General features: G+C 50.4%; 1 protein-coding gene and 1 long non-coding RNA gene across 15 annotated transcripts in view; one reads left to right on the forward strand and one right to left on the reverse strand.

The window, feature by feature from the left end:
- The first annotated feature begins 8,901 nt into the window (after positions 1-8,901).
- The window catches only part of FGFR1 (fibroblast growth factor receptor 1), a 55,640-nt gene continuing 38,892 nt past the window's right edge, over positions 8,902-25,649 (forward strand). For 2 of the 14 annotated variants that reach the window (XM_057303481.1, XM_057303482.1), the window contains exons 1-2: positions 9,582-9,864; positions 16,907-17,085. In XM_057303481.1, coding sequence (XP_057159464.1) covers positions 16,995-17,085 — 91 coding nt within the window. In that variant the 5' untranslated portion in view covers positions 9,582-9,864; positions 16,907-16,994. Of the gene's footprint in view, positions 9,550-9,581; positions 9,865-13,370; positions 13,594-16,906; positions 17,086-25,649 lie in introns of those variants that run through there. The other 12 variants (XM_057303479.1, XM_057303480.1, XM_057303476.1 and 9 more) reach the window with 10 other exon arrangements.
- LOC130541900 (uncharacterized) lies at positions 20,784-23,990 on the reverse strand. Its single transcript, XR_008955992.1, has 2 exons — positions 22,614-23,990; positions 20,784-21,588 (listed from the first exon to the last, which is right to left on the reverse strand). It is a non-coding gene; the product is annotated as an uncharacterized LOC130541900 (long non-coding RNA).

Below are 25,649 nucleotides of genomic sequence, written 5' to 3' on the forward strand. Positions count from 1 at the left end.
TACCACCCCCTCCTTACACACACACACACACACACACACACACAGTCACAACATCCTACAAGGCCGAACTGTTTTAGAGAAATGGCATCCCTATTGATTCCAGCACATTAGTAACAAGTTCTCTTTAAAACACTCGCTCAAACTGTTACAATTCTGTTTGGTGTGGTTTAAAGACTTTTTTTTTATGATTGCATTTTTAAAGGAAGAGCGGTTTTAAATTCCCTTCTGGAGACACTGTTAGTCAAGATCGGCCTCTTCTCCCGAGGTGAAATGCCCGGTGACGAGGGCTCTGAAATCAGACTGTCCGGCTTTGTAGCCTTGCTTCCTTACCTGACCACTTGTGGGTGGGTCTGTTGACTCTCTCTAAGCCTCAGTTTGCTCACCTGAGAAATGGGACCTAACATTTGTGTCTACTTCATTGCGGTGAGGTTTAAATGAGATGAACTGTGTAAAATCAAGGTGCCTGCTCACAGCAAACATTCATTAAATATTAGCTATTGTAACTTCAAAACAAAACATTAAAAAAGAAAAAAGCCTCCAGCAGAGAGATCAAATCTAACACAGCTAATTGTATTTTCTATACGCTTCTTAGAAAATAAGCTCACGTGTTTAGAAACCTATCAGAGTCAAACACGCGGCTTTGGGAGCACAACGGTGAACTATTAGCCTCTCTCTAGTCTGAGTGAAAAGCTTCCTGGAAGGACCTAAAAGGACCCAGCACCCATCCAGATTGCCTTCTAGATAGGTCTCAGAAATCCACCCCAACTGGGACACCTGGCTGGCTCTGTTGGTGGAGCATACAACTCTTGATCTTGGGCTTGTAGGTTTGAGCCCCACGTTGGGTGAAGTTACTTAAAAACAAAACCTTAAAAAAAAAAAAAAAAAGAAAGAAAGAAAGAGGGAAAGAAAAAGAAATCCACCCCCCCCCCCCGACTTAGCAAGGAAATGCCTATTGACCACCCCCTTCAGCTGAGCCCAAAGCCATGTATGGTCTGCAGGGCATTATGGGAGAGGACTGGGCTTCTGACTCAGGTGGGCCTCACGCAGGTGTCTTGCACAGGATCTGCACTGGCTGGCATGAGGAAAGCAGGTTTCAGAAAGACTAATGGTTAGAGGAGTCTCCAGCCCTTTCTGAACCCAAAGCATTATCCAAACATCTGAGGTTTCTGAAGATCAGCTTTCATGTTGTCTCTCTTTCTCCTCAAATGAGGGACCATTCTGTAGGGTGGTTGGGCTTGTGGTCACTATGAGTGAGGATTAGGGATATTTTTTTTTTCCGGCCTTCGCGGTGCTTTGTTTTATTTACTTTTATTTTCTTGTTTAAATTCAATTTAATTTACATATAGTGTATTATTAGTTTCGGGGGTAGAATTTAGTGATTCGTCAGTTGAATATAACACCCAATGCTCAATCCATCAAGTGCCCTCCTTAAGGCCATCACCCAGTTACCCCAACCACCCACCCACCGCCCCTCCAGCAACCCTCAGTCTGTTTCCTAGAGTTAAGAGTCTCTTACGGTTTTTCTCCCTCTCCCTCTTGTGAAGGCCTGAGAGCGTCTGCTTAAATGTTGTCCAAATGGGGGGCGCCTGGCTGGCTCAGTCAGTAGAACACGTGACTCAATCATGGGGTCACGAGTTTGAGCCCCACCTTGAGTGTAGAGATTACTTAAAAAAAAAAAAAAGATTTTTTTTTTTTAAAGATCTTATTTTTTCATTTGAGGGAGAGAGAGTTGGAGCAGGGGAGAGGGGCAGAGGGGAAAGGGAAGGGAAGCAGACTCCCTGCTGAGCAGGGAACCTGACACGGGGCTCAATCCCAGGACCCTGAGATCATGACCTGAGCTGAAGGCAGACGCTTAACCAATTGAGCCACCCAGACGCCCCCAAAAAAATAATTTTTAAAAAAATGTCGTCCAGGGGCACCTGGGTGGTACAGTCCGTTAAGCACCCAACTCTTGGTTTCTGCTCAGGTCATGATCTCAGGGTTGTGACTGAGGCCCACGACAGGTTCCGTGCTCAGCCCAGAATCTGCTCGGGACCCTCTCTCCCTCTCCCTCTGTGCCTACCCCCAGCACTTGCTCTTTCTCTCTCTCTCTCTAATAATTAAATAACTCTTAAAAAAAAAAACAAACTGTTGTTCAAGTGGACTTGCCCCTGGCAGAGCAGTTCTCGGTGATCTCTCTTCTTGGCCAAAGATAAAATTGTGTCACTCACTGTATGTTTGCTTTTTCTAAATACGTTGTTATTCTGCTGATCATAGAAGTAGTGCATGGTCAGGGCCAGGATGCCTTTGAGCAAGTTGGAAGAAGGTACCACTCTCTTTGGGCAGGTGTAACTGCAGCAGCACACAGAACGCAGCCCCTGAGCCCCTCATACCCAGGACACAACCCGCTCAACTGCACAGATAGCCCTGTGAGCATGCTCCTTGCAAAAAATTCAAATGATACAAAGGTATGTAAAAAAGTGTAAGCCTCCTGCAATCACATCCCAAACAAAACCACTATTTTTTTTTTAAAGATTTTATTTCTTTATTTGAGAGAGAGAGAGAGGGTGCGTGAGAGAGCACACAACAGGGAGAGGGCCGGAGGGAGAGGGAGAAGCAGATTGCCTCCGGAGCCGGGAGCCCATGCAGAGCTCGATCCCAGGACCCTGAAGGCAGACGCTTAACCCACCGAGCCACCCGGGCACCCCACAAAAACCACTATTAACAGTTTAATTAATAGACCTTTGCTTTGTTTAAAACAGAATAATGAAATTCAATTAGGAAGGAAAAGTCTAGGTACACGATGAAATTTTTAAATAGTGCCAGAGGGCTTAGTCTACAAGTCCGCTTCCTACCCCTTGAACTCCTAGGCATTCAATTCAGCAACTGTGTATGTGTGTGTTTCCTTCTAGGCAATCTCCATATAAATAAGCAGCTATGTATGTAAGTGCATATGTGAGTGTACGTGTGTACCCATGTTTTTTTTTCACAAGTGATCTCTTTTTTAAGAAACTTATTTTATTTTTTAATTTTAAGTAGGCTCCACGCTCAGCGTGGGGCTTGAACTTACAACCCTGAGATCAGGAGTTGCAAGCTCCCGACTGAGCCAGCCAGGTGCCCCATAAGCGATCTCTCATATACACAATACAAAGCTTCTTGCTCTTTCCTCACCATGTTAATATATACAGATCCATCTTATTCCTTTTAACAGACATGCGATTTTGCATTTATAGATGTACCATGAATTATTTCACCAAGTCCCTTATGGAACAGTCAGATGGTGGACATGTACGTTGTTTTCAGCGTTTTGCAGCCACAAATAATACTGCAATGATTATCTTTGCATTTATGTTATATATATAGTATTTCTATACATATGCAAGGACATCTATCGACTCAATTCCTAGAAGAATTACCGAGTCAAAGAGTATGTAAAACACATACTGATTAAATGTTGATAAACATTATCAAATGACCCCCAAAGAGGCTATCAATCAGCACTCCTGCCAATGATGGTTTTAAGTGCTCCTTCTCCCACACCCTCACTGACACCTTCATCTTCTAGTCTTTTAAAATGCGTATCTATCTTTTTAACCTAGCTGGGGGAACGCGGTCTATTTTTAAATTCTCTTCCTCTCTGACCCCACCCATTCCAATATCACCAAAAGTTCTTAACAACCCAGGAGAAGTCACCTGCAACTTTGTTAGCATATCCTCGGATGGAATCCACTTCAAAGTTGAATCCTCAAATATCCCCGTCTAACCCTGCAACTTTGATCTTTGTCCCTAGGCAGGGCAGAAGCCTGAGGAAACGGGTCCTCTTACTCCTGGGGAGCCCTCAGAAATGCAAATTGTCCACTGTTCTGCTAGCGCCCACCCGTCACCTCTCCAGTCCCCCAGCACAGTGCTTTGGATGAGCGGCTTTTACTGGGAGAGGGTTTGTAAGTTGGAGTCAGAAAGAGGGAAGAGTTTAGGGAACTCAGAAGAAAAGCAGAGGACAAAAGGCCAGCTGGTTCTTAGTGAACATTCTGAAGGGAGTCTGAGAGCTAGACAAGAGACCATGGGTCTTAGGATTGCTGAGGTTTCGTAAGTTTGGTTAGCTTTTACATATGTGTTCTTGCCGTTTTCTTCCTAGTTCACTGTAAAACCTACAGCAAAAGGGGCTGCTTATCTTGTGAGGTCAGCAAGGAAGGGGGAAGATTGGAGGGAAAATATATCCTTTTTTTGCAGTTGGTCTTGGGGGACAGAGAATCTGAGGGTGGTGGTAACACCACAAAGATACCTGGAAAATGGGCTCCAAGAGAGGTGTCTTGAGCCACACAGGAAAGTTCCAGAGCTCAAATATAGCCACAGTGGCTCCCATTTAGGGAGCAGGTCCTATGTGCCAGGCACCGTGCAAGGGCACTACACGCATTATCTCCTTCAATCCTTTCAACAGTTCTGTGAAGTACAGGTACTGTGGTTACCCTCCTGACACCACTAAGGAAACGGAACAGAGGTAAGGAACTTGCCCAAGATCACACAGCCAGAAAGAAGTGGCGGCACTGGGACCAAAACCCAGACCTGTTTGATCCCAGAGACCAAGTTCATCCCTCCAGGGTAAGGTAACATAGAAGCTTCAGCGCCTCTGCACGTACTCTCCAGTCTTGTCCTCCTCAATCGTCCCAGATGAGTTCGTGTATTTTCAGATGCTGTTTGTCATCTTTCAAGATTCAGGCATCACGTCCCCTGAGCTGACTCCTTTCCTGATCTCTCTTTCCCAAACACTGTAGGCGCCCCTCGTGTGGCACTGCTTGTAATGTTGGGTCTCCACCACTGGGCCCTCATCTCTCTCATCTTGGGATGCACTGCACAGTGCCTGACACATGAGACATGCCCCCTCCCCAGCCCAATGCTCAGTGAATAAATGTTGCATTAGGGCCAGGCTAGCTGAGCCGCCATTACTGCCGACTCCCTTTCCCACTCCCAGTTGGTAGGAGAAGGTGAAATGTTATTTACAAAAACACCAAGCCAAACAAGACCCCTCCCCTTCCCTGATATGCTGAAGCTGTGCTGAGAACAGCCAGGGGTCACCAAATGGCAGCCAGATGGTAACTGACTGCTGCTCCCTAACTCCAGGGGCCTGGGGCAAAAGGCTTGGCCGCCCACCTGCTTCCAGGGACCTGTGAACATCCACTTTGTAGGCAGAAACCCAGCCCGTTGGGTTCTTCGCTCCTCCTGAATCCCATCCTGCATCCAGTCCTGGGAGCTGAGCCGCTGCTGGCTCCCTCCAGGCTGAGGGACTCCCAAAGCTGGCTGGAGCAGCTCTCTGGGCCAGCCTCGACCCAGTATAGATGCTGCCTGCCTCCCCTAACTTCTTCTGTAACAGGGAGCTGTTAACTCTGCAGTACCAGCCCAGTGTAGTGGGGGTGCTCATCGCTGGTGGGAACAGCAGAGCCCTAAGATCACTAACCTCGAACGGAGCAGGGGAGCGCCAGGGAGAGAGGAGGAGTTCCCTTGTCCGTGGAAGAACTCTGAGGCCACAAGGAGCTGGAGGAAGAAGGAAGGGATTTTCTGCAGTGTTCCAAAACAGAGAGAACCGATGGGGCTTTGGGGAGAGCTCTGTTTCCCTCCATTTCATTCAGCACCGTTTTCCTCCTCCCACAGATCCAGGAGGCAACAGGCCCCCAACTGGTTATCAGGTCCTTGAGCATGAGGGCCTTTGTCTGCCCTCAGACATCTAGCTGGCAGGGCAAGGGGCCTACAAATCCTCCCTGACCCTCCCAGCTCTTTGTTATCTCGGAGGGAAGATTACATTTCTGTGTGGGGAGGCAAGGTGCCAGGAGTCCTCAGAGCAGGACAGAGGCAGGCAGAGCTGCCGGCTGACCCCCGTTGCCTGGAGCCGATCAGGGCTGCCCTGGGGATGCTCTCTCTCCAATGGCCTGGGGCCTGTCCTGAAGTGGAGGGTCTGCATTTCAAGAAAGAGGAGGGGGGAAGAGCAATAGGGAAGGGGAGTTGGGCTAGGAGGACAAAAGCAGCCAGCTCTCAATGATTCCGGAGCCATGTCTATGGTCTGGATGACCCATTCGTTTTCTGGGTTTCTCACCTTCTCCATTCTGCTGTCTTTGGCTGGAGAACTGGAGGAAGGAGAGCTATCAAGTTGGCTGCTTGCTTTCATTTTGGTTTCTTGCTAAATCTATAGAGAAATTTGTTCAACAGCAGGCAAGTATTTAGATCATTCTCTTTCTGTTTCAATCAAGGACACATGGTTCAGCCTCCTCTTTTGGGTTCAAGACACTCCTAAAATGCTTCCAAATCCAAAGAATAAAAGGGCTGGATTGAAAACCCCCTGTTTTAGAAGACTCAGAGAGAGGCAGAGGGATATATTCTCTTCCAGTGATGGAGTGGAAAAATAGTCATTGGATGTTACCATAAACACTGGATTCTCCATGGTTTGACTTCCCAATTCTGTCCCCTCCAATTGTATTTCCTCCTCTGGTAACCCAGGTTTGCTGCTCTCACCCAACCTACCACCAACAAATACATAGAGAACACCTCTTGAGCAGTGCCCTGAGCTAGTCAGATACAGAGATGGGGTCCTTGCCCTGGTATAGTTTGGAAACCAGTTAGAGAGAGAAAGTTAAAAAAAAAAAAAAAAAAAAAGATGACTAACAAAGTTAAGTATCAGATCAATGAGATAGACCAGAAGGTGAGGAGAGTTCCAAGGACTGCGAGGGCTGGGAGTGGCAGGGAAGGCCTCTCTAAGGAGCAAGCACATGAGTTTGGCCTTCTTACGTGTCTGGAATGAGCATTTAAAATAAGAAAAGCCCAGAGCTCCTGAGTGGCTCAGTTGGTTAAGCATCAGACTCTTGATCTTAGCTCAGGTCTTAATCTCAGGGTTGTGAGTTCAAGCCCCACATTGGGCTCCATCTGGACATGAAACCTACTTTAAAAAAAAGAAGGCCTGGGGCGCCTGGGTGGTGCAGTAGTTAAGGGTCTGCCTTCGGCTCAGGGAGTGATCCCAGAGTCCTGGGATCGAGCCCCTGGGATCGAGCCCCACGTCAGGCTCCTCTGCTGGGAGCCTGCTTCTTCCTCTCCCACTCCCCCTGCTTGTGTTCCCTCTCTCGCTGGCTGTCTCTCTCTGTCAAATAAATAAATAAAATCTTTAAAAAAATAAAAATTGAAAAATTAAAAAAAGAAGGCCCAATGGGTGAGCAGCTTATATGGTAGGATAAACAGCTCCTGATTCAGAAGGGGATAGGCTTGTAGGGGGAATAACCCTATAACCGTGGCTGAAGTTCATTTATTCTGCAAATATGTGACTTCGTGCTTTTTATTTAGTTTTTAATTTACTCAACCATCCAACAAACATTTATTGAGTATTTACTCTGGTCAGTCAATAAACAGCTACTGAACTCCTACTGTGTGAATGACACTGTGATGATCACTATTCTTTAACTTGCTGGTCAAATAGAAAAATAACTTAGACCATTTCCTTAAATTTGGGGGGGTTAGTCTCATGCAGTATTCCAGCTTCCACAAGCTTGAGGGTTTTGTGGGGTGGCAATGAGGTGTAGGTCCTACCTTCACTTCATAGTGACTTTTTTAAAAAAAGATTTTGTTTTATTTATTGAGAGAGAGAGAGAGCATGAGTTGGGGGGGGGAGAGGGAAAGGGAGAGGGAGAGAATCCCAAGCAGACTCCCCACTGACCACGGAGCCTGACGTGGGGCTCCATCCCAGAACCCCGAGATCATGACCCTGAGCCAGAAGTCAGATGCTTAATCGACTAAGCCACCCAGGGGCCCCTCCGTGACTTCTGTCTGTGTAATACTCTAGTGCACTGACACCCATTATTTTATTTAATTCTCCTGACAATCTTCTGAGGGAGTCTCAACCAACTGGGGGTGGGGGGATAGGTAAACAAGTCTTGATTTTTTTCAGATGTATGACTTGTCCAAAATCAAACAGTTCATAAGTCAGGGACCAGAATGGAGGTATCTTTCATACCTAGTGTGGCATACTTCTCACCCTACCAATGGCCCCAACCTGACACCCTGAGAGCCTCAGAAAAAACACAGACTCTTGGCTCCTTCTTGGCACAGCTTAACTCTAAGGTCTGAGTAGGTCCAAAAACCGTATTTTTTAGAAGTTCCCCCAGAGGATTCATGTGCATTTGGATTAGGGAACCACTAGATTACAGTGGAAGGACCCAGAAGAAAGGGCATTTTAGCCACTTCTCAGGTTCCATAGAACCTCTTCCTCAGGTACTCTGGGGTGGGTTCTGATTAATTTCCAAACCAACAACATGCCCAACGTCCACCACTCACTCCTTGCTTCCTAAAATTCACTGCAGGTTAAAGACTTCTGGAGGCCCAGAACGGTGCTGCCGAATTTCCCATAGACCACAAAACCTAAACTCTGCAGCTGGGGAACGTGAGATGGAAGGGAAGGGTCTGAAGAGGGGGTAGACCTTCTCGTGAATAAAAACAGCTTGTATTTATTAACTATGTGGCAGGCCCTCCCTTCATCTTCAACTCTATATGAAAAGAACTATTATCCTCCTTTCCATAGATGAGAAAACTGAGATTTAGAGCAAGAAGAATCATTTCTCCGAGACACACAGTGAGCGCGACTCCGAGGCCAGTGCTAGCACGTACAACCTCGGGACGACAGCGTCTCCCCACCTCACCCCGCAAACCGCTCATGTGTCTACGGCCTGAAATTCGGGCGCCCTCCTGGCGGGGCTCAGCTGCAGGGGCGCGCGCGCCCAGGGAGCCCAAACTGCAGGAAAGCAGCGGCAGAGCGCCGCGCCGCTCAGCCCGCTCCCCCTTCTCGGGGGCCGCGGCCGGGAACTACAAGGCCCAGCAGGCAGCGGCAGGGGGAGGAGGAGGGGGTGGGACTAGCGCGAGTGGGAGTGAGAGAGCGAGCCCTCGCGCCTCGCCGGCGCACAGCGCTCCGAGCGCTCCTGCGGGCACTGGTGCGGCGGCCTGGGCGGCGGGCGGCGGCTAGCGGGAGCCCGAACTCGGGTCCAGCCGCGGCGCGCGGAGGAGCCCGGGCTGTGCCTGGAGCTGGGCGGCAACGTCCCGACTGGACCGAGACTCCGCTTAGCGCATTGCGGCGACCTCGCCTTCCCCGGCCGCGAGCGCGCGCCGCAGCTGGAGAAGCAGCGGAGACCGAGGACTTTTCGCCGGTCCGAGGGGCGCCCCGCAGGGCGCGCCGTCCTAGTGCGGCAGTCGGGCACGCGGCAGCGCCGGGGCCCCCGCAGGGCGATGGAGCCGGGTCTGCGAGAAGCGTGAGGCGCCGCCGCCAGGTTCCGAAGAGGGGGGCCACAGGGTCTGGAGACCCCGGGCGGCGGACGGGAGCCCTCCCCCCGCCCCGCCTCCGGGGCACCAGCTTCGGCTCCATTGTTCCCGCCCGGGCTGGAGGCGCTGAGCACCGAGCGCCACCGGGAGTCGAGCGCCGGCCGCCGCGGCCCCGCCAGGACCCGAGCGGAGCCCGGGGCGGCGGGCCGGAGCTGGGGACGCGGGCGCCCGCCCGCCCGCACAAGCCACGGCAGACTCTCCAGAGGCGGAACCGCAGCGCCGAGTGAGGTAAGAGCCGCGGCGCCCGCAGATCCGGGGCGGGCTTGGCGTCCCGAGCGGCCCCCGGCGCTGGAGCCTCCCGGCTGCGTGCTTCCCCCGCCGCAGCCCAGTCGGGTCCGGCGCCTCCCTCCACTCGTTACCCGCCCCCCTCCACCTCCCGATTCCCTCCCCAGCGCTTTGCGCCCCCCTTTTGTCTCCCCTCCCGGCTCCCCGCTCGCGTCGCCTTCTGCGCCCCCTCCCCGCTCTCGTCCCGCCGCTCCTCCTGCCGCCCAACTTTTCCGCCAACTCGCGCCGGGGAACTGGCGAGGCGGCGGCGGCTCCGCGGTGAGTCCTGGGAGGGACAGGGCCGGGGCGAAGGCGGCGGCGGCCCTCGGTTTCCTCGGGCTGGGGGAGGGAGGGCGGGAGTGGGCAGCGAGGTGGGGTGTGTGTGTGTGTGTGTTGTGTGTATTGCATTCCAGTCCATCTCTTTTTAGTCCACTAGTGCGGACTCACCCCATTTCAGCAGGTAGCTTTGAGTCCCCGGGGTATTTCTAAGTCCTTTTCCACCTCCGGGAAAGTCTGGGGTCGAGGTTGGGGGTGGGTGGATAGGGGCATGAAGAGGGAAGGAAGTGGAGGGGTAGGTTAGCTTCTCCTGGAATAGGTTTTAAGGAGGTGTCGTCACCAAATGGCCGAATCTGCTATAGCGGAGAGCGAGAAAGGAATTCCCTTTTCCAGAGAGGGTTATCTTCTACTTAGTCGATCTCGAAAAGGGTCGGAAGTTTGTGGAAGGGAGGGCGCCCAGCGGGTGATGTTAAGCCCCATTATGGGGTCGGGGGGAGGGGAACGTTCAGTTCCAATCTGGTTCGAGGCGGTGGGGGAAGGGATGAGGGTTTTGCCCGGTGCGGTTCAGTCGGCAGCGCCGCATGTTGCTTCTCTGGTTCAGACCCTCTGCCCAGCCGGCTCCCGCCTCCCGTTATGTTTGGGGTTGGGAAAAGAGGAACCCTCGTTTGCAGAGGAATTTATTGACACTGTGGATGGAGTTCATTTAGCACATAGCCTACGAAGGCAGCCAGACACCTTCGGGCGGGGGTGGAGGGGGTGGCAGTGGTGAGGCTTGCTTCTCCTTCTCCCTTCTGGGCCCAGAAGCTGTTGGCCCACCAAAAAAATGACTGCGGCGTCTTTCTCCCCCGTCACTTTTTCCCCCCATTTTCCAGATGTAGCAGCCGCATCTGGTTCCGTTTCACCCCACACCGCAGCCACATTAACATCCCTTTCCCTCCCTTCCCCCCTCACCCAAATTAAAACTGGGATTCTTCAACTTGTCCTTCCCACCTACCTCCCTTTTTAACATTTTTTGAGACTTGGAGATGAGGCTTTGGGATTTGGGGAGAAAAGAAAGTTATCCTGGATCCCAAGTTGTTTAGGATCTGATGGTGGCGGTGCTTTCTAGATTGTGCCGGAAAAAGACGTCGTAGGAGATGGGGCCACGGTTGTAGGGGGGTGGCACTTGCGAACGGGTCATCTGTTGGAGGTGGCCTCTCTGGCCATGGGTTTGACCCAGAACTGGCCCTGACGGAAGTTTCTGGAACGAAAGCATTGCTTTTTCTGCCCCTTCAGTGGTAGCAGGAGCAGCCCGAGCGTCCTAACCCTGTCCGGAGCCCGCCGTCGGGTCTCTGGCCGCCCGGTGGTGGCATCACGTGTCCCTTTTCCACCCTCCCTGGAGCGAGCCCGGGGCGCAGCTGCGGGGGGCCTGGGGGGGGGGGCGGATGCTGTTGCTGCCAAGGGCTCTCCCAGTGCATTTTAAAGGAGTTAACGTGGACTGCAGCCCCTGGAAACTGAAGCGGGACATTTTACCTTTTAACAGCTATAGGTTTGAAAGCGGGTGTTGGATTGTTGAGGGTTTTTTTTTATTCTTTTTTTTTTTTTGTAATATCCTTTGAGGTAGGAAAGCACCCTATGGTCCATAGTTGCAGGAGGGTGGGGAGAGTTGGTCGCTCTCTCCCTCTCTTTTCCAGTCTCTTTCAAATTGAAAACACTTCTCTGGTTTCCTCCTTTGGGCGGTAGTTTTGGAGGCTGTAATGAAATCGCACTTTCTCTAGACATGGTAATTAAGGTGACTGTTTCCTCCGCAGATGTGCCCTGCCCTTTGCACCTCCGGACCAGCGCTTTTTTTGGAATCCCGTCTAAACTGTAGAACCTTAGCCTTGAGACTGTTTAGCAGAAAGTGGCCATTTTCCCTGTTGGCCCAGGCTCCTGGTTTCCTCTCTGAGGCTTTAAAAGCTAAGTAGCAGGGCCCCGTGGGACGTGTCTCGGTCTAGCTAATTACCCCCAAGCCTGGGTCATCTCCCTTCCTTTCAGTGACCAAGGGAGAGCCATTGCCGACTGTCTGTCCTGACAGCCTGCCTCTCTAATGACTTGTTTACATATTTCCCCCCAGTTGGTTGGGAGAGGCTCCAGGGCTGCCGCTGACCCCTAGAGGAGCACAGGGTGTTTGGGGACGGGGAGGTTGCTGGGGCCTGGCTCCAGCTGGGGTGCTTATGTACTGCAGCAGTGACGAGCTCCTGGAAATATCTGTTGCATTCAGTCTTAGTCATCGCCAAGTGTCAGCTTTTTAATGAGGGCCGTCCGGGTGGAGAGCCACTTGGACATGTGTGCTTTCGCTGCTTGCTTTTACTGTGCCTGTCCAAATGCCCATTTTGTAGGCATTTTCACGAATGGGATTTGGGCCAGAGTGGGCACCACTAATTTTCGTTCCAAAGTAGACAGCCTTGGGTGCTTCTTTGGCCTCTGGCCATGGAGGATGTTAGAAAGTTCCAATAGAATAGCAAGTGAAGCGAAAGCACAGGAAGAAGTGGAGTTAGGAGCTTGGCAGATGCCAAGACAGGTCCCACCTGTCTTGAGGGAGGTAAGAGTCCATCCAGGCATCCCTACGCCTACGCTGGCTGTAGCCCTGTTGGACTCCAGAGGGCAGGAAGAGTGCATCAAACATTGAGTAGGCAGACTCCAGCCATGGCGTCCCAAGGAAAATCCGTGGGGTTTTGCTTTTAGTTGTATGCTTTGTGTTTGGGGTGTTGTCCTGAACAAAGGGTCCTTCAATAGGAGATTTGCTCCTGTGAGCTTGGGCTGTAAGCAGCCATCTACTCCAAACACACTCTTCTTGCCTCCATTTTTAAATCTCTTTCATCAAAATGGCTGTTAGGGTAGAACTTCCTGGGAAAGTTTGAGCCTGTTGCTGCTGGAGGCAAGGGAGGTAGAATTGATTCAGGTGTCCTGTTCTGAAAAAGCCTCATCCCTTGAGATGAGTTTAATTTCCTCTTGGGAAATTTGTCTTGCATCTGCTTCCCCAAGAGCTTTGTCCAAGGTCTAAATGCACCAGGCACTGGTGGGAGCCCAGATGGGAAGCTTGAGAGAAGACTCTGGTGTTTCCAGAGAGGATTAAGTTCCAGACTCTTTTGCTTTCCCCCCTAAGGTTGCATCTACCTGAAGCAGAGATTCTCTCCTCACCACCACCACTACTTGCCGTGAAAGAAGATTATATTTGGTCCTCCCCACCCCCCGCAAGTAAATAGCTGTTACCTGCATGACCGACTCCAAGAAGAGAGTGGTCATCCATCAGTCCGTTTTGTCTTCAAAAGCAAGGTTTCCCAGATTATGGTGGAGCAGTTTGTGTTTCACTAATTATTACTAATTTTTGGTATGCCTCACTCAGAGAACATTTGGACACTTTTTTTTTTTTTAACAAAGACTTCAGATTTAAAAATTAGTAAGTCTTATTCCTGTCCAAAGAAAAGAATGTTTTGGTGTTGACTTCCTCAGTTCTGAATTAAAATGTTTAGAAGATGTCTCATTTGCAAGAGTGTCTGTATCAGTTTCTGTTGAATCAGCCATCATTCACGTATTCATCCACTTAACAAATGTGTCGGCATCTGCTGTGTATATCATGGGTGCTAAGTGTATTAGCGAAAGTCAGTCAGACACGAACCCTGCTGCTTGAGGAGCTTGCGATCCCAGGGTGCTTTGGAAGTTCAGAGGAATGAGATCCTCAGCGAGAAGGCTCAAAGACTTGTGGAAGAGGTAGCTTTTTTAAATTAAGTTAAATTGAAATAAACTTATTTATTTATTTATTTATTGGTGGGATTCAGAGAATAAGAAAGCTGGCCCATTAAGGATGGAGGAAGGGCAAAGAAGAGGGCAGAACATGGAGATTGCTTAAGGTCATACCCTGTAGAAATAGAACACGAGCCACATGTGATCTTAGATTTTCTAGTAGCCACGTTTGAAATTAAGTAAAAAGAAGCAGGTGGAATTCAGTTTTATTAATTAATTGGTTGAGATTTTAATGATCTCTTTGATTTAGCCCCATATATCCAAAATACTATCATTTGAATATGTACCCAAATAAAAAAATTATTGATGAGCTACTTTGCCTTCTCTTTATCCACACCACGTTTTCGAAGTCTGCTGTGTATGTCCCATGTCTAGCACATCCTGATTCACATTAGCCACATTCCAGGTGCGCAGTAGTCGCAAGTGGCTAGTGGCCCCTGCCTGGGACCCCTAGGTCTAGAGTATAGGGTTTAAAGATGGATAGTGAGAGATACCTTTGTAAAGATAGCAAGTTCGTGTCCTCCTGCCTCCAGTTAACAAAGCCTGAGAGTGCTGTCAAGGAGTGACTCAAAGCACAATGTTTATAATTCTTACATGGATTAGTACTCCGAGAGGAGAGGGCTTGCACTTTCACCCATGCTGCACATTTGATCCTCATAGCCACCTGTGATGGAGGCTCGGCAGCCGTCCCCCTCCGACAAGTGGGAAAGCAGAGAGGCCAGTCCCCCGTGAGGACCTCTGTGCCCAGGTGGAGTGGGGCTTCAAGTCCCCAGAGACCTGCTGGGTGGGGGAGAGGCTGAGGGCGGAGCCAGCTGCAGGGTCTCTGAGGAAGCGCCTGAGGACACCTGCATAGGCTACAGGTCACATCTGTCCAGCAGCGAAGGAAGGAGATGGTCCCTCCGGGATTTTAAGAATTCATTAATTAGTAGTAGGAGAAGAAGGTGTGGTGAGGAAGACGGTGGCAGTTCCAGGGTCCCAGACAGTGTGTGGATTGGTGGTTTGGGTTACTGGTTCCTGTAGGCTTGGAGAGTAGGGCGTCTGCCCACAGGAGTTGGTGCTGGGAGGCTGAGTGTTTGTTGACATCCTTTGTTTTACAGATGTGGGCCTGAGGCCCCTGAGGGAAGGCGAGAAAGAGACTTTTGCACCTTTTGGAGGGGGGTGAGCTGGAGAGAAGCAGCCAGATTAGTTTGAAGTACACTGCTAGCAGAGCCTAGAGAGAGCCCACAGCTGTGAGGAAGTGGGAAGGCTTTTCGGGGTCCAGAGTGGCTGAGCAGTGGTGGAAGCTGACTGTCTGCTACATTGAAAGCAAGCTTAACCGCCTCGGGATGATACCACCTTTTCCCACTGGATACGGAAGATATTCATTACCCTGGCGGTTCCTGTGGCACTTGGGTTCTTGGCTAGGTGTACCTTTCCGGCTGACAGGCCTGCATCTTTGGTCTGGTGTATTTTGGGGACATAGTGAGATGTGGCGTGTGTTTTAGGGATGTCCTCTAGCAAGCAGTGTGTCTGTTCCAGGCCAGGGATCGTGCCCCTTCCTGTGTCCTAGCTGGCACATCTGTGATCTGCTTCCAAGAGTCTTCTCTCAGCCAGAGGAGCAGAGGCGATCCCATCTCCAGACTTAACTTGGGTCTGTCCGAGGCTGCTTGGTTTCTTTATGGCACAGGGATGTTCTTTGGAGAAAACGAGCTTGCACTAGGTAGAGCCAGGTTCCATCACCTCGATTCGCTTCCTTGTGCCATGTCCTTTAGCGTCCAGACCGGGTGGTGAGAGTCCTGGTGCTTTTGCTTACCAGCTGCATGACCTTAAGCAAAGCAGTCTGTTTCTCCACTGCTTAAAGGGGAATAATAATTCCTACCCCCACAAGGTTATAGCGAGGAAGAAATGAAGTTTTATAGGTATACATTTTACCCAGTACATGCTTGACACATAGTAAGTAGGTATTCAGTAAATATTCTGTCTCTTCACGTCCCTTCCCTAAATTTAGAAAATTGACAGAGAAATGTTTATTTCTCCTGTAATTTGAAATCATTAAAAGATGTTAGTAAAGCCTTGGAAAGGAGCTAGTGGGGGTTCATGCGTACTCCCACTGGCAAGCGCATGCGAACGAGGCCAAGAATCTGGGGGGTTTTCTGCCAACCGGGACTGACTCACTCATGGGGACTGACTCACGAGGGGCCCTGTCTAGCTCCGGGGAGGCAGGGCTGAAGCACCACATTAGGGCATGTTCCGGGGAAGTGGATTCTCTAAATAACTTGGATGGTTCCCCGGAGCATTTAGGACAAAAGCCACCTGGAGATGGAGATGTCACCCCTACCTAGCCCAAACAGGGCCCAAAAAGTCTTATCACTTGGTCAGTGCTTAGTGGCAACAGTCCTGTTCCTTAAGACCCTTGGGGTTTTTTTTAAATGTTATTACCACATTAGACCTGAGGAGGGTAAAGGGTGTAGTCTGTGCTTTTCTGAGTGGGTCCTGGCAAGGACCTTTGATTTTTCAGGATGACCTTTTTGGCCCTACTTCTAGATTCATTTCTGTTGGACATTAGCTGTCACCTTTCAGCGTTGGGGAGGAGGGCTGCATCAGCTTCATGGTTCTGTACCCTGAGGTCCTTTATAAGTTGGGGAGAATTGTGTTCTGTCCCCATGGGAAGTTGATAGGACCAGAGATCCCTGTGATGCATGTAGTTTTAGAGACCAAAAGAAAGAACCCAAGAGACCACTTATTTCATAGGTCCGGAGAGGGTCAGCAGGATACCTGGCTCCCCCCCGTTTCCTAGTCCTTGTTTCTTTCCAGAATTCTTTACCCCTCACCAAAGGGCTGGTTTGCCCTAGAGGAAGTGCAGTCTGTCCTGGGAGAGTCACCAGCCCACTCAGGCCCCCTGCAGCCCCCCTCCCCCATGCTCTGCAGCCATTGCCCACGAAGTGGCAGAAGTCTCTGGGACTTTCATGAGCCGATTCACTTTCCCAGCACACACGATCTCGGGGCTTATGCCTTAGAGAACTATGTGACAGTTTTCCCAACAAGGCTTGCGTGTAGCCCACGCTTGGGAAGTAGTTGCAGAGCTGAATTGAAGCACTGTTTTGTCTAATGAAGGCCTATAACCCCGAATTCAATATTGGGGCAGGACCACAGTTCTCTTCTTTGTGCCTAAAGAAGTAAGTTGTTGCTTTCAGCACCGTTCTGGGCAGGGTGACTAGGTGACACGCGTTAACGTCTTTTTCTCCTTGCCTTCCCACCTCCCATGCGGACCTTCCTAACTCTTTGGTGGTTTCTTCCCTAGAGTCAGCTTGAAAAGGAGGATCAAGCTTAAGACAGAGTCTCCATGGAGGCGTGGAACCTGGTCGCCAACTTCTAACAGCAGAACTGGGATGTGGGGCTGGAAGGGCCTCCTCTTCTGGGCTGTGCTGGTCACAGCCACACTCTGCACCGCCAGGCCGGCCCCAACCTTGCCTGAACAAGGTAAGGCATGGGCTAAGGGGTCAGTGTGGACTCCTGGGCCTCAGAAGCGTAGCAGAGTAGGACAGAGGTGATGCGTGGACTGGGAAGGTTCCACCCCAGGTGGAGTAAACCTTTTTGTAGGAGAGGCTTGCACGGTACCTGGGCTGGTGTGGGCCTGGCTATAAACACACCCAACTCCAGCAGAGGTTGGGGTCACAAAGGCTAGTGACATCCATTTGCTAGAGGTGACATGCTTAGGGTGCGTTTATGCTTTTCCGTCCCTGAAAAAGAACTTCTGATTGGGATCCAAGAGTTGGCTCCCTAAACGAGATGATACATACAATGAGGGCACAAGTGACCTGTGAATTTGTTTGTTTAGAACTTGGATCAGGGGATGTTGAAGGAGATGGGAGCTTGATAAAGACCTCTGGCTTCTAGAAAATTGTTCCAAAGACCCATCTTCTGTGAGGGCGGGCAGTCATGAGCCACGGGCCCGCCATTTTTCCTTCCTTGACCATGTCCGACCATGTCTGTTTGGAGGCCTGCTGAGCAGCTGGCTTTGGAGATGCACCACTGGAGGGATTTCGAAGAGATGGAGAGCCAGGGACCATTATGGTGCATGGGCGCTGGTGGAGATCTGTGACTTGTTGGAAATTCAAAGACTATTAGTAACGGGAAGGACTTGCTCATGGGATTTACTGGAGTTGTGAAAATACTTCATGGAGATATAGGTGCAACACACTTTCAGGTGTCTGTGAGAACCTAACTGCTGCCAAAGGGTTGTGTGGCTTGTGACTCAGTGGCTGACCACATGCATAGCGAAGGTTGGCGGGCAGTGGGTAAGAGACTCAGGTGTGCATGTGACGTAGTGGCGGAGCTTAAAAGGCCATCTGTCTCAGCTGTCAGGACCCGTTTGAAATCATGAGTGAGCATATTTGTCCACCGGCATGGTGATAGAGAGGGCACATGAGACTTTCTGGAAGGTACACTTGACTGGAGCGGGCAGATTAATGTTGCATTCAGTAGCAGAACTGAACATTAGACCTGGGCTAGAACATGCCAGAGACCCAAAGTGGGAGAGATTGTCTCTGCCCACAGGGAGTTTATTGTCAGGGAGACAAGTGCAGAGGTCACTAAGTACAAGGTAGACCACGTTTAAACCACACAGTGGAGTCAGAACAACACAGTGGGAATGCAGAGGAAGAGTAGAGCAGAGAGCAGCTGACATGGGTCTAGAGGGGCAAGTGGGGGTTTGTTTGGAAGAGGGGGATGAAGGGCATTCCAGGCGGACTAGCATGAGCGAGGGTACTGAGGCTACATGTATAAGCTGTATATACAGAACGACTTCCCTGATGAGCAGGAGGTCGTGGGAAGTAACACCTAGACGCAGTGGGCTGTTAGCATATGGAGGGCCTTGACACCCTGCTAAGGAAACTACGTAAATGAGTACATACTGGGTATCTCAGAAAATTCTGGGCAGGTAGTGATGTGATCCAGCTTTCAGAAAATTAACCGGGCAGTTGAATTTGGATGGATGGGAGGAAGACATCTATGTTTGAATTCTGCTCTGCCATTTCATCATTACCCCGGCACAGTAAGCCTTAGTCTGCTCATCTTTAAAATGGGGACAGCAATAAAGCACGGAATGAGGGCATTCAGATAAAGCACTTGCAGGTGAAGTATTGGTAGTTAGGACTGCTGCTCCCATAGTTGCCAGGTAGATGCTTGTTCTGAATGTCTAGCTAGCGGAAGGAACCAGGGTGTGGGGTGTGAGATTGTAAAGGAAGGAAAAACTAGCAGACGCTGTAGAAATAGAATCTCTGGGTTTCAGTAGGTTGGCTGTCAACTCTGGGCGACTAGAGAAAGACAGAATGACATGAGAGTAAAAGGAATGAGTTAGGGCCCTAGGTTTGTGAGGAGTAGAGATTTGGATCAGCCGCAGTGTAGACAGTAGCAAGGGAGTCCGAAAAGCCAGGAGGGCTTGGATGAGGTTCGAGAATATGAATTTACAATGGGCTCCAAATACTTCTTTTTTTTTTTTTTTTTAACTTTCTCTAAAAAGCTCTTTTGCACCTGAGACATGGAGGGTGGAGAAAGTGAATGGCGGGGGTCTCAGGCCTGGGCACCTGTACTCCAGAAGGGAATAGCAAGGGTACAAGCATGGGAATTTTAGGGTGGGGTGGGTGAGGTTCATGGAAGCCACTGGTCATGGATCCAAACTGAGAAAGGAAGGCCAGGCAGTGATGAAGGGTGGAACGAGGGGGCCGAAGGTCCTGAGGTGGAGGCGGCATAGGCCAGGAACAGCAGGGAGGGAATTGGGAGGTCAAGGGGGCCATTAGGAGGCTCTGCAGCAGTGAACACTGAAGTTAGACCACCATTTTTTTTTTTAATCAACTGAGGTATAATTTACATTCTGGAAAATACACTGATTTTTAAGGGTACGGTTCAGTGTGCTTTGATCAGTGTAACGTCCAATGTCAATTTAGTACTGTCCCAGTCAAGAGAGGGAACATTTTCCATCACCTACAGAACTTCCCTCTTGCCCCTTTACACTCAGCCACTCCCCGCCCCCCACCCCTCGCCCCAGCACTTGACCGCAGCAAGCACGGATCTACTTTTGGTCACTATAGACCAGGTTTGCCTCTTCTAGAATTTCATATAATGGCATTACTTGGCAAATATGTAGCCATTCCCCTGTTGATGGCCATTTGGGTTGACGATTTGGGTTATTATTAATAAAACTCCTGTGAACATCTGCGTATAAGTCTTGTGTGGGCCTAAGGTTTGCTTGATTGCCTTGGTTTTGAGTTCGGCACCTCTTCTGACTGTTGACTCTTGGGAAAGTTCCTGTGTGGAACATATATAAAATATAACGATAATGAGCTTCCGCTCCCAAGATCCGTGACTGTCAAATAAGACTGTATGCAACGCTCTTAGCACATGGTCTGTGAGCAGTAATGGTGGTTGTGGGCACTTTGTTCTGGGACCCCACAGAAGATACCGCATGGTGAGGGCCCTGTTGTTTCCTTGGTGGCATGGGATGCCTTAGGGTACAGATGTGGAAACCCGCTGCACTCAAAGGACAAGTTCCGTCTTGGTGCAGGGTGGTCCTTCACAGAGCTTTGTGATGGCAAAACCCATACCCCACAGTCTTCCCAGAACTTCTGGGAAGTCAAGGGAAAATTTGTGTGCTTTGTAAACCACAAGGTACCTCACAAATGTAAAGTATCACCATATAGTCTTGACCCTGCTGATTGTTCAGTAATAATGCGGCTCTTGTCCTCAGAAAAGACTCTCATCTGTGTATAAAGGGTTTGTCGAAAAGTTTAAACCCAAAACTCTGCTCCCACGGAGAGTTTTTCCCCTTTAGAAAGGCCTTGCCATAGTGTGTGTGTGTGTGTGTGTGTGTGTGTGTGTGTGTGTGTGTGTGTTGGGAGCCCCTCCCCCAGTCTACAAATGCTCCTGAGGGAGTGGGGAGGGCCTGGAGTTTCTGGCTGTCCTTGGAAAGTTGATTTAATAAGGGTTCCAGGAAAACCAGCCTCCCTCTGTCCCGCCCTCTCCTTTCCTTTCTCTAGTGTGGGATCTTAAAGAGGCGAAGCTAGTTTCCGATCAAGTCTTGAGGAAGGGGAGGGACTTGTATGGATGGACGGAACCTGGGTCGTGGGCCGGCGGAGGGGCAGAATGCCCCCTTAGAAAGATAAGCACCAGCTTTAAAGACGTTTTGAACTTGAGGAGGGTGTGTCTGTATTTTTCTCTCCTTTAGAATAAGACGGGGAAAAGCAAGTGGGGGAATCCAAAACTGGTTGTGAGGCTGCTGCTTGCGGTTGGGGGATGGGAGTCCTGGAGCATGGGTTAAACACCCCAGACCCCCTTGGTCAAGGGGGACAGTGTGAGGCTTGCAGTTTCAAAATACTTGCCTACACACTCAAGAAACCTGCAACTAATAAGCGATTTAATGGGCTGGGGTTTTACAGCTCCTCCCACCTACCCAGATTTGAAGGAGTCTGGTGGCCGGGCGAAGGGGGAGAGGTTAGACTTAATGGAAAAGCCGCACGTTTCCATTTCTGGCTGCAAGCCCCCTCGATGCTGATGCCGGGAGCCACAAAGCAAGGCTTTGTCTTTGTGTTCCACGGAAACCTGCGCCCGTGGGGGGGAAGCTACAAGCAGTGCCAGAGGCATGGCCCCAGCTTTAGGTGGTAGGGCCCGGGCCGCCCCCCAAGAGGTCCCACAGCAGTCTTGGGCCCCAAGGCGTATGCGTTTCAGCCTGGGTGCAGGGGAGGCCGCAAATAGGTAGCGGAGGGTATCCCAGTACCAGCCTCAGATGGGCTGGAGCGATCGTGTGGCCAGAGGACCCGTGGCCGGTGGCTGCCCTGGGACCCACATCCGGGAGCGTTCCTCCGTCCCGTCTTTCCCCAACATAATTTCTTCTTTGAATACACACTGGATGTTCAAGAGGAGTTTCTTCACCCTCTGCCAGAAGGCGAGTGGAATGACGGGGCGCAGAAGGTGATGTCGGGCGACCCACTGGAAGACAAGGGGGGGGATTTGAGGTCAGTAGAAGTCTGCAGGGTGCTTACCTCCCAGGTTGCTCGGGAGGAGCCGCTCTGCCCCACATCGTCTTCCCCAGAGACTGGAGGCCAGAGTGCCTTCGCCAGTGTTCCCAGAGCTGAGCTGAGCAGGGTGGGGGTAGGGAGGACCCAGTGCCGGCTGGCTTGTGAGAGAATGTGGAGGAGGAGCGCTCACGTGTCCCGCTTGACCACGCTGGGCAAGAGCAGCAAAGCCACTCCAGGGCTGTGTTCTTGGCTCCGGCTTCTGCATTGCTACACTATTAGCTTCACTGATTTTCCACTCTGGCTTTGCCAGCCAGCTCCCCGAAGTCAGGGAGGAGGCATTTCTCAGGGAAGAGCAAATGGCTGTCCAGAGCCCTTGCTGCGGGTGGGGGAGGGGAGGGAGCCCAGACAAAGAACAGGCCGGAATTTTGTCACCTGGTTCCTGGGACTACCTAGGGTCTGGGGTGGGCAGGAACCGCAGAGGGAGTGCCAGGGATTCCTTTGATTCTGTGGCCCCAGCCTGGAGTTGGGACAGCAGGGCTCGGCCAGGGTGCTTGCTCCTGGTCAGGCAGCAGCAGTGAGTGATGGCTTGTGTCTGGGGCGGTGATGGATGGCCCGGGAGAAGTGAGTTCTGGGGAGTCATTATCCGGGAGGGCGAGGTCCAGGGTCAGAGAGCCTGACCAGCAGCTGCGCCCTGTTTTCACAGGGCCGTGTTCCTCCGGGGCCGCTGGGGGCTCCGGCTCACCCTGTGGACACCACCTTTGCCTCTTCCTTCCTTCCCCGAAGCCTGGAAACAAGACAACTGTGTCCCCGCTGACCGGGGAAAGTCCAGCTGCTCTGGCGCTCCCCGGTCTCCCGAGTTCAGCTGCCCAGGCCTCCCTATTCATTCTGGAAAGATGGCTCATTTACAACTCACTGCAAACATTCGAATCTTCTCTGTGTCCACCCTGCCCCCCATCTCAGGCCCCAAGTGGTTTCGCTGCGAGTTAAGTGCTCTACCTGGGCTCTTGAGGGCGTGGAGTCCATCCCAAAGCGTTTCCTCTCAGGAGAAGCCTTCTGGAGCCTGGGCTGTTCCTGAACTTGGGAGGTGTGCTCCGACTTCCAGCCTGAAGCCCCCCGTGGTAGGCTTGTTGTCTATTCACGGTAGCGCCTGTCCTCAGAGTTCCCCTTCCCAGTTCTTGCTTCGCTTGGACTCTCACCTTTCCCCCTTGCCAAACAAGGTGCTCACCGCCTTCATTTAAAGACTGTGTTCCTTGCACACTGGGTGCTGTTGGGGTGAGGCGTCTGTCTGGTTGGTTCCAAGCCCTGAGAAGGACTGGCTGTGGCAGAGCCTGAAACTCAGTGCTCCTTCCTTATCCCACATACTGTCGTGTGGCTCAAGCCTCCTGGGATGAGTTGTGCAAAAGGAGGTGAATGTTGGGGCAGCCGGCGCTGCCATCGGAGTGAATGCGGCTGTGTTTCCCCGGCCTTGGGTGTGTAGGCGCCTGGAGCCTCAAGTGGGTGAGAGGGTCAAGGAGTTCCGTGAAGATGGGCCTCAGTGGTTACGAGAGCTTGGGCGGGGAGAGAGGTTAAAATCCACCAACAGTGACTTAATCAACAAAGGAAGTTGAGTTTAGAGCTTAGCCCTTCCTCAGTTTTCTCTAGGATTGAAAACTAGCCTCTGGCTAATGGTCCCTTCAGGATTCATACACAGACTTCACAGATTTAACTCACTCTCTCCCTCTCCCTCCCGTCCTCCCTCCCTCCCTTTCTTCCATCCTTCCTTCCCCCCCTTCTTTCTCTCTTCCATCTGGCCAGACAAGACTCTTCTTTTTTCCTTGTTCTGTACAGCGCATTCATTCACACAAAACCCTTGTTTATCTGGGTCCCTTAGCAGGAAATGTCCGTCCCTATCTTTTTCTCCTTCCACTTTTTGTAATTCCTACTCTTAGCTGAGGCTGTACCTTGGGTCCAGCCTAAGGCATAGCTTGAGGGCTGCATCCCCCATGAAGCCTCCCTGTGGCTCCAGATTCATGACTCTTCCCCCCCCTTTCTGTTTAATTTTCAATGTGGTACTTGGCCTTCCTTACATTATATGGAATTTTTAACATATGGTTGTTTCCTCCTCTAGAGCAAAGTTCTTTGCGGTCAGAAGGAGTGTTCTCATTACTCTTTTAAAACATGGACATTTGGGGTGCTTGGATAGCTCAGTCAGTTAAATGTCTGCCTTCAGCTCAGGTCATGATCCCAGGGGCCTCAGATTGAGCTCCACGTTGCCCCACGTCGCCCCCCATGGGGGCTCCCTGCTCAGCAGGGAAACTGCTTCTCCCTCTCCTTCTGCCCCTCCCCTTGCTTGTGCGTACTCTCTTTCTCTCAAATAAAATCTTTAAAAAAAAAATAAAACATCGATATTTGATATGTCATCAAGGTTCATTGTAGGAAATTTAGAAAATACAGACATGTGAAGAGAAAAAGAAAAACTTGTATTCCCATTATCTAAAAATAATCCTTCTTGGGTCACGAGGGTGGCTCAGTCAGATAAGTATCTGACTCTTGATTTTGTCTTAGGTCATGATCTCAGGGTTGTGAGATCCACCCCAGCGTGTAGGGCTCCACGCTCAGCACAGAGTCTGCTTGGGATTCTCTCTCCCTCTCCCTCCGCCCCTCCCCCTGCTCGTGAGCATACACCTGTGTGGTCTCTCTCTCTCTCTATAATAAACAAATCTATAAATAAATAAAAATAATCACTGTTAACTGAATCTATTTCTTCATACAAACATGACTTTTCAAAAACGGAATTTATATGGTATGTACTGGTTTTTAACTTAAGCGTGTAGTAGGGTTTTTTTTGTTTGTTTGTTTTGTTTTTAAGTAATCTCTGTGCCCAAGGTGGGGCTTGAACTCATGACCCTGAGATCAAGAGTCATATATATGCTCTACCAACTGAGCCAGCTAGGCGCCCCAAGCATGTAGTATTTATTGCCATGCAAAGAAAAGTTTTCATTGTACTTACTAAACTACGTAGTATTCCATTGTATGGGTGTGCAAATTGTATTTATTTACCTAGTCCTCCACTGTGGAACGTTTAGGTTATTTTCAGTAGTTTCCAGTTAAGTGAGCATACTTTGACAAATAACATTTGTCCACGTAGGCAAGGATATTTATATTCTAAAAGTTTGCATATAGACTGCCAAATTGCCCCAGGCAGGCTGTGCCTGTAGAGGTCATTTAAGATAATAATTGATAATTATTACTTATTGCACCACACGCTCTGCGTGGTTTACATTTTTACATCTTTACACCAATCCCGTGGCCGTACGTTTTATTCCCATAATCAGATGAGGAAACTGGGATCCAAGGAGTTAAGTAACTTGTCTGAGGTCATAGTTGGTGAGAGATGGAACTGGGATTCAGACTCAAGTCGATCTGACTTTGGTATTTTTTTCCAGTGTATTAAGCTGCATCCCTGTGTCAAATGGGGTTTCCCTCCCAAAATTCAGGCTGACCAGCATTTGAATTTAAACATTTGAATTTGCTGGTTCAGCCCTTCTTTATTTCACAGGAATTGGGTTCTGCTTCCCATCCTCCCTCCTTTCCTTCCTTCCTTCCTTCCCTCCATCCTTCCTTCCTTCCTTCCTTCCTTCCTTCCCTCCCTCCTTCCTTCCTTCCTTCCTTCCTTCCTTCCTTCCTTCCCTCCTTCCTTCCTTCCATCCTTCCTTCCTTCCTTCCTTCCTTCCTTCCTTCCTTCCATCCTTCCTTCCTTCCTTCCTTCCTTCCTTCCTTCCATCCTTCCTTCCTTCCTTCCTTCCATCCTTCCTTCCATCCTTCCTTCCTTCCTTCCTTCCTTCCTTCCTTCCTTCCATCCTTCCTTCCTTCCTTCCTTCCTTCCTTCCTTCCTTCCTTCCATCCTTCCTTCCTTCCTTCCTTCCTTCCTTCCTTCCATCCTTCCTTCCTTCCTTCCTTCCATCCTTCCTTCCATCCTTCCTTCCATCCTTCCTTCCTTCCATCCTTCCTTCCTTCCTTCCTTCCTTCCTTCCATCCTTCCTTCCTTCCTTC

The sequence above is a fragment of the Ursus arctos genome, unplaced genomic scaffold (genome assembly GCF_023065955.2).
Source record: "Ursus arctos isolate Adak ecotype North America unplaced genomic scaffold, UrsArc2.0 scaffold_27, whole genome shotgun sequence".
Lineage (NCBI taxonomy): Eukaryota > Metazoa > Chordata > Mammalia > Carnivora > Ursidae > Ursus > Ursus arctos.